An 8,817-nucleotide genomic window follows, 5' to 3' on the forward strand; every position below is an offset into this window, starting at 1 on the left:
TAACGTACGTATAATATATATATATTAGTTTTATATTTGCCAAAATTTTGAATAAAAAATTTTATTTATCGTATTTTTAAAAATTCATTAAAGTCGTGTCTTTAATAATATTGATGAAATATTAAAATTGTACCGGATTCTTTAACAATTTTTTAGTATCATTCGCAATAATATTTTTTTAGAAATATTATTAAAAATTGAAAGTATAAATATTGTTATTGATGTAGTAAAAATTTCATATATTTAAGTGTATTTTTAGTATTTTTAAAAATTTATTAAATTCGTGTCTTTGAAATCATAGTAATATTAAAAATATTGGTACAATGTCTTCTCACTTTAACTATTTTTTGTAACCTTTTAGAAAAATATTATCTCAAAAATAATTAGTTATAAATAAATAGTTTAAACATTAATATTTACGAGTTAAAAAATCAAACATTAAGTTACATTTTTAGTATTTTTAAAAATCCATTAAACTTGTGTCTGTAATAACATATTTATATTAAAATTTAGAGACTACTGTAGCAGTATTTTCAACTATTTTTTAAAACATTTTATAACAATGTTTTTACAAAAATAATTTAGGATATAAACCGTTTAAATATTGCATTTTATACAATAAAAAATTTAAATTTAATTTTTAGTATTTTTAAAAAACCATTAAAGCTGTGTGTTCAATAACATTGTTATATTGAAATTTAGAAGCTATTGTACCAGTACTTTTAACTATTTTTTATAACTTTTAAGAATAACAATATTTTAAAAATTTTAAACATTGAATTTTATACTGTAAAAAATTTAAATATTAAATTATATTATAAATATTTTTAAACATTCAATTAAATCAAGTCTTTAATATTAATCTTATATTTAAATTTAGAATCTGTTGTACTAGTATGTTTAACTATTCTTTATAATCTTTAGCAATAACATTATTTTCAAAATAATATTGGAAATAAAAAGTTTAAATATTGAATTTTATACAGTAAAAAATTCAAATTTTAAAATTCATTTTTAGTATTTTTAAAAATTCATTAAAGTTGTGTCTTCAATGATATCAAATATTGCTAAATTTGGAAACTACTGTATCAGTATTTTTAACAATTTTTTAAAACCTTTTGGAAAACTATTTTTCTGAAAACTATAAAGCAAATAAAAAATATAAATATTGTTCTTCATGCACAAAAAAATTGAATATTAAATTTTATCGATTGTTATTTAAAAAAAAATGTGGTAGAGTCTACTTGGGTTCATAACGTTAAAGCCTCAAAATTTTTAAATATTATTAAAATTATTAAAATGGATTGAATTTTCAGAAATATAAATATTGATAGTTTATCTGTCCAAATTAAAAATTTAATAAGTTGTTCAAAACATTTTAAAAAATATGCACATAAAATATTAAAAAATCAACATTCTTTCGACTTCAAATAATTTTTAAATAACATTTTTTTAAATATTACCAAATATATTTTTAAAATGTTCTAAATTTTAAAAAAATTTAAATACTATATTTGTTCATTTTTCCAAAAATTGATTTAATATAAAATTGAAAAAGTAAAAATTGATTTAATATATTTTAAAAAAATATTCAAAATTATTATTATGTAGTCAAGCGTGCTTCACCTTAGACTCAAATCTAGTGGTTCATTTACAAGCTACAACTAGTGGCGCCTTTATCGAACCATTATGTATATGATTGTTGGTAAAGTCTGGTAACAAATTAAATAAAATTAATTAATTTTTTAACCTAATAAATTATATTACTCTTAAAATATTATTTACAATTACTCCTCTCCCCTGACTTCCAAAATTCGTTAGTGACTACCTAATTACTATAATACAAAAACTGCCAAAAACGCAGCCAAAAAACCACTAAGCACCACCGACGACAATTTCGATGCTCCTGAAATATGCGGCAACTTTTCCACATCATAACTCAACTCTGCATTTTCTGCAAAAACGTAACTTCTGGTACCGGTATGGGCACGTAAAATCCTGTAATTAACCTCGTTTCTATTAACATAACCTGCTACGAAATTTTGGAGCCTGTTGATGACGACGTAGAGGTACCCATTTTCGTCGAAACCCATTCCGTCAACCCATTGGATAAATGTTTGGTCTTTGGAGATGATTCTTTGGCCTGATGAGAAGGGTTCTCGGGAATCCCACATTGCGATTGCGTGTTCGCCCAAAAGTCCGTAGTAAAGGATACCTTCGTTGTCCATTATCATGCCGTCGGTTTGGGAGGCTTTGATGCCCACATCAGCAACCAGGGTGCGTAAAAATCCTTGGTCGGAGGATAAGGATTCGTTTCGCAAAATGTGTACAGGCATTGCGTATAGGTGAAAACTGGTTAAAGGGCAGTAGTAGACGACTCTGGTGCCGTCTTCACGACTGCCCAAGGCAATACCATCGATGTTAATAGGGAAACTTATGCTCGTACCATTGACTACTAAATTGACTGCGTTTCTGGCAGCGCGCATAGAATTCGGTTCCCGTACTTTCCAGGCTCTATCAGCCAACAAACTGTAAACCACTATACCAGGATCAGCACCACTGTTGTCAGTTATATAAGCATAACCACCATCCACAACAATTTTGTTCAAATAACTAGCATTTGTTTTAACCACGTACTCGCTAAAAGTATGCCTTCTCACCACCTGGCCGTCTCTGTTCAAATCCAAAAGCACCAACTTAGGTCTACACCTCATACTTGGGTTGTTGGTCAAAGTCTCAGTACGTCCTGCATCCACAACCCACATAATACCCCTGTTATCTATAGCAATACCTTGGACAAACTGCAAAGCATTACAGTCACCTTTACGATTCATTTCCCAACTAGGGAAAGGTTCCAGGGGCGGATCGGTGCGCCCAAATCCAATCTCCGGTATCCAGGCCAAAGTTGCAGGGACACCTGGTTTCATCCTGGGAACCGTCACAAAAATCCTGTTACCATAAGGCTTGACATCCGACAACAAATTATTCTCCGGAATATATGATTGGTTCAACAAATACTGTTCGCGTATTGAAGGATCGGGCCACCTGAAGTCTAACACGCGCCATTCTAAAACCACACGGAACTGACTTTGTTGACGTTCGATTGGAAATTGAGCGAACACTGTAGCACTTAAAGCAAAACCTAGTACTAGGTAACACAAACCCATGTTTAAACTATTTTTTACAATTTTTTACTAATTTTTTTACCACGATGTTTCCACTAGGTAGTCTGGTAATTGACTGAATTCGCAGCCAAGTGCGCGCCCGTATTTATAACCTCAGAAGCGTCATCGGCGTATTTTGCGCGTCGCGAACTCCATTATAATATAACAATATCGTATTCGGCTTTAAGTAAAATATTTATATAATAATAATTTATATGTACGAGTAATGTTTTTATTTAAGAAAAACGGGCCGTTATCGCTGGTTTGCCGAGAAAATGTTTTGGTAAGAAAATTATAAACGGATTAATCATACCTGTAATTGTTTGACTGTGAATTTTTTTAAATGGATTAGTATGATTTATATTTTATAATAAATTAAAATGACTCATTAATATCGGGCATATTGTTTTGGAACTGATTTTGCACGAGTAATTAGGAAAAACATTTTTCTGAGTCGTGCAATCAAACTTCTGAAAAACTGGTGTATATATATATATATATATATATATATATATATAATTATAATTATAATTATACTTGATTATCTACTAATTCACTCTATTACCTAATAACTTGCTAGGTTGTCTTCTATCAATTTTATTCAAATAATCATTTTAATTATATTGCAATTTAATTAGCAACCCAACAATTTGCATTACCAATGATTTTTTGCATTACTAATGGATTGGATTGCAGCTTTTATCCATTAATTTTCTAGATTTTACTTGAGTTTTATTGAATTTACTGGATGGTATATTTTTATATAATTTCCTTCATTCAATTTGGCTTGATTTTAAATAGTTTATCCTATTTGTATCAATTTGATTGATTTTTTGTTAATTTACTCCATTCTACAATTTCTTTAATCATTCATTAACTTAAATATTTTTTTCATGGACTTACTTAATTTTAATCAATTTCTGTAATCATCCATTAACTTAAATGATTTTTCTTATGGATCTACTTAATTTTAATAATTTTCTTGGATTATCCATTAATTTAATTAATGTTCTATGTATTTACTTAGTTTTAATGGATTTCTTGGATAATCCATAATTTAATTGATTTTCTATGGATTTACTTCACTTTATTCAATTCTTTTGATCATTGAATGTTTTTTGTGAATTTACTTAATTTTAATCAATTCCTTTGATTATCCATCATTTTGATTGATTTTTTTGTAAATTTTCTCAATTTTATTCAATTTTTTTGATTATCCATTGATTAGAATGATTTTTATAAATATATTTAGTTTTAATCAATTTTTTCGGGTTGTCCATTAATTTAAATGATTTTTTAAAAATCAACTTGATTTTAAATAATTGTTTTGATTATACATTAATTTAAATGATTTTTTATAGATTTAATCCATTTTAATTAATTTCCTTAATCATCCATTAACTTAAATGATTTTTTTATGAATAAACTTAGTTTTAATCAATTTTTTGGGGTTATCCATCAATAATATTAATTTTCTGTGGATTTACATTATTTCAATCAATTTATACATATCTACTTTATTTTAATGATTTTTTTCGGATTATCTATTAAATTCATTGGTTTTCTATGAATCTAAAAAATTTTAATAAATTTTTTGGATTATACATTAATTTAAATGATTTTTTTAAAATGTACTTCAGTTCAATCATTTCTTTTGATTATTTATGAATTTGAATGTTTTTTTGTAAATTTATTTAATTTTAATCAATTACCTTAATTATCCTTTAATTTAAGTAAGTTTCTATGAATTTACATTACTTTGATCGATTGTTTTGATTATCCATTAACTTAAATGTTTTTTTTGAATCTACTTAATTTTAATCAATTTTTGTAGATTATCCATTAACTTAAATTATTTTTTATGAACCTACTCAATTTTGATCAATTTCCTTGATTATCCATTAATTTAATTAATTTTCTATAGATTTACATTACTTTAATCGATTGTTTTGATTATCCATTAATTTAAATGATTTTTTTATGAACCTACTAAATATTAATCATTTGAATTGATTATACTATAATTTAAATGAACTTTTTATGAATCTACTTAATTTTAATAAATTTCTTCGGATTATCCATTAATTTGATTGATTTTTTGTAAATTTACTCAATTTTAATAATTTTTATTAATCATCAATTAACTTAAATGATTTTTTTATGAATCTGCTCAATTTTAATCAATATCTTTGATTATCTATTAATTTGATTGATTTTCAGTTAATATATTTATGTTTAATCAGTTTCTTTCATTATCCATCAATTTGAATGATTTTTTATATTTCTATTCAATTTTAATCAATTTCTTTAATTATCGATAAATTGAAAAAAAAAATTAATGATTTTATAATTTTACATTATTTAGATGATCCATTAATTTACTTTGCTATCCATTAATTTAAAAAATTATTCATCAATTTATTTAATTTTTCACCAACTTTTCATAAACTTGTTTTAAAATCCATTCATATACTTGATTATCCATGAATTCAAATAATTTGTAATGAATTCTTTTAATCTATTAATTTATTTAATTTTTTATTATTTATATATTCCATTAATTTATTTTACTGTCTATTAATTTGATCAATTAATTAATTTTCCACAAATATTATATAAAATTGCTCTATTATCTATTGATTTACTTAAATAACAACTTTTGTATATTTTTGATCATCTACTAATTTATTTTGCTATCCATTAATTTAATAATTAAGTCTCATTTCTTTTTAATTTACTCCATTAACTAGTAATGTATTTGATTATCTATTAATTCAAGTTATTTTTATTCATTAATTTAAATTTAAAATTTCTGAAAATTCATTTCCTTGCTTATCATTTTTTTATTTAGTTTTTGACTCATTCATCCATTAATTTGATAAACTATCTTGATTTTATAATCAACTATTTATTTATCAAATTATTCATTAATTTAATTTTTTTGAATATATATTTTTTCATTATCTTATATTATAATTTTTTAATTAGTTTTGTCGTTCATTAATTTACCTACTAAAATACCTAACAATTTAGTTCATTACTTACTTTATTTATATACTTTAATATTCATTAATTTACCTGTTTAAAAATTATTTTCTTGGATTTTTCGATTTACTCTGAAAATTATTTAATAATTTACTGAATCATCCATTACTTTACTTTTTTATCCATTAATTTTGTATATAATTTTTCTGTTATATTATAATTAATATCTTTATTATTTGAAAATGTATCTCAGTATTTATTAATCAGTTTTAGATTAAACTTGTTTAATCAATATAATTTATTTAACTTTCTATTATAATTTTTATCATCCAGTATTCCACTAAATTATCTATTAATTTTCCGCATTCATTAAATTACTCTATTATCTATTATTCATTATCTATTGAATAGAAACAAACAAATAGATAAATAATTAATTAAACAGATAAATAATATAAATTCATATAACTCAACTAGACGTATAAATAAACAAAAAATACATTAATAAATGATAAAAAATTTAAGTCAATGGATAATAAATAATGAAGTAAATAATATTTAATACATTAAATTAGTAGACAATTTTTTAAATTAATAATTAAGCAAATTTATAACTAGTTAATTAAACTAATTAATTCGAAATTAAATTTACAAATGTTCGAGTAAATTAAGGGATGATTGTGAAAAATAATGGATATTTAAGAAAATTAATGTATAACAAAAAAACTGAATATAGTCAAATAAATTATGAGAAAATTAAATAAATTCGATAATATTTTAATGAGTATATAAATAAAGTAAATCAGTGGATAATAAATCACATCCAAGTAATTTAATAGATAATAAAGTAAATTAATAATTAATACAGTGAATTAATTGACAATCTTTAAAATCAAAAATTAGTTGAAATACTTTTTGAATAATTGATTAAATTATTTAATACCAAATTAAATTTACAAATGTTCGAGTAAATTAAGGGATGATTGTGAAAAATGATGTTTAAGAAAATTAATGTATAATTTAAAAAAAACTAAATAGAGTCAAATAAATTATGAGAATATTAAATGAATTAGTATATATTACAATGACTAAATTAATAAAGTAAATTAATGGATAATACAGTAAATTATTTCAGGAAATTAATTAATCAAGAAACTTTTTATTAAATTATTTAATACCAAATTAAATTTGTACATGTTCAAGTAAATTAGGAATTAAAAATTAATGGATATTTTAAAAAATTCATGAATTATAAAAAAAACTAAATACAGTCAAATAAATAGGTAATAAGTCACAACTAAGTAATTTAAAAGATAGTAAAATAAATTAATAATAAATACAGTGAATTAATTGACAATCTTTAAAATCACAAATTAGTTGAAATACTTTTTGAATAATTGATTGAATTATTCAATATCAAATTAAAGCAAATGTTTTATTAAATTAAGGGATGTAAAAAATAAATATATATATATAAAATAAATAAAATAAATATAGTGAAATTAATGCAAATTTTCGACTTGTTCATGCTCAGAATAATTTCACGTACCAGAAACTTGCCAATAGGTCAAATAAATATTTTTCAATCAATATAAAACCGGAAACTAATGTTTATATCTACATACAAATATATATAATATTATTTCAACAAATGTCCTTGATTCTCGCCCACGACATGTTTTTATTCATAATCGATTCGATCTATTAACAGTTTACAAATCGATATCGAGATAATATTTATATCGAATAATTTTAAACAATTTCGTCGAATGTTTTTAAAAATAGATGTTTTGTGCGTTCAGGTGTCCGAACAAAAATTATTGAAAATTTGACACAATTCCATTTGTTAAACAAACAAGGAGATAAAATACGAATTTTTTGTTTGTTGAATTAAATAATATAGGTTGTCAAATATCTCCCTTCCGCTTTTTTGCTCTTGGTTTATAATACAAAAAGGCGGAAGGGAGATATTTGACAACCTATTATATGATTGGATTGTAGAACACAAATTTATTATCTATGACTTACAAGATCATTTATGCATTTTTTTAATCCCAATTCATTTCGTTTTTATTCTTGTTTAAAAATTTACTTTGATAACAGAGCAAGCATTTTTTAAAGAGACATAAAAATACCCAAATTTTTCTGTTTTTTGAATACCAAATTTTTTTCCGGATGAATGAAAAATTGAATTATATAACAGAATATAGTAAATGTGTATATATGTATAATATAATATGATTTATCTCTCATGTGATGGCATTATATATGAGTTCTCATTAGATTCTGATGGCAATTAGTGAGTCAATTTACTCGGAAATCACAAGGGCAGGGTTATTACTTGACGCATCCATTGACTAAAATGACGACAAACTTGTTTTATTATTGTTCCAGAAATATTCATAGAACTAGAACAATTGTAAAATAAATTATATTTTATATCATATTTAAAAAATTCTCATGTCATGATTATAATAAAGCGTTCAGTATGACTAAGTCATAAGGGTTGACCGCCCTTCAAATTTTATTTAATTTTTTGGACCAAATTGTGTCACTCAGTTATGTGAAAATTTAGAGCTGAATGTGTGTTTTAATTACAAATTATAAAAAATTAAGTATAATTTGTAATTAAAAAACACCTCTTGCCCTTTTACCACAAACCCTTTTT

The 8,817-nt window shown here is 23.5% G+C and overlaps 1 protein-coding gene across 1 annotated transcript; it reads right to left on the bottom strand.

Annotated features, from left to right (window-relative positions):
* Nucleotides 1–1,634: 1,634 nt before the first annotated feature.
* Nucleotides 1,635–3,210, bottom strand: LOC113372466 (protein yellow-like). Its single transcript, XM_026612800.1, has one exon. The coding sequence runs from the start codon at nt 3,165–3,167 to the stop codon at nt 1,836–1,838; it is 1,332 nt and encodes a 443-aa protein (XP_026468585.1). The 5' UTR covers nt 3,168–3,210; the 3' UTR covers nt 1,635–1,835.
* Nucleotides 3,211–8,817: the final 5,607 nt, after the last annotated feature.

This window comes from Ctenocephalides felis, unplaced genomic scaffold (assembly GCF_003426905.1).
Source record: "Ctenocephalides felis isolate EL2017-DRISC unplaced genomic scaffold, ASM342690v1 CF-g0.4_SCAFFOLD_01604, whole genome shotgun sequence".
Lineage (NCBI taxonomy): Eukaryota > Metazoa > Arthropoda > Insecta > Siphonaptera > Pulicidae > Ctenocephalides > Ctenocephalides felis.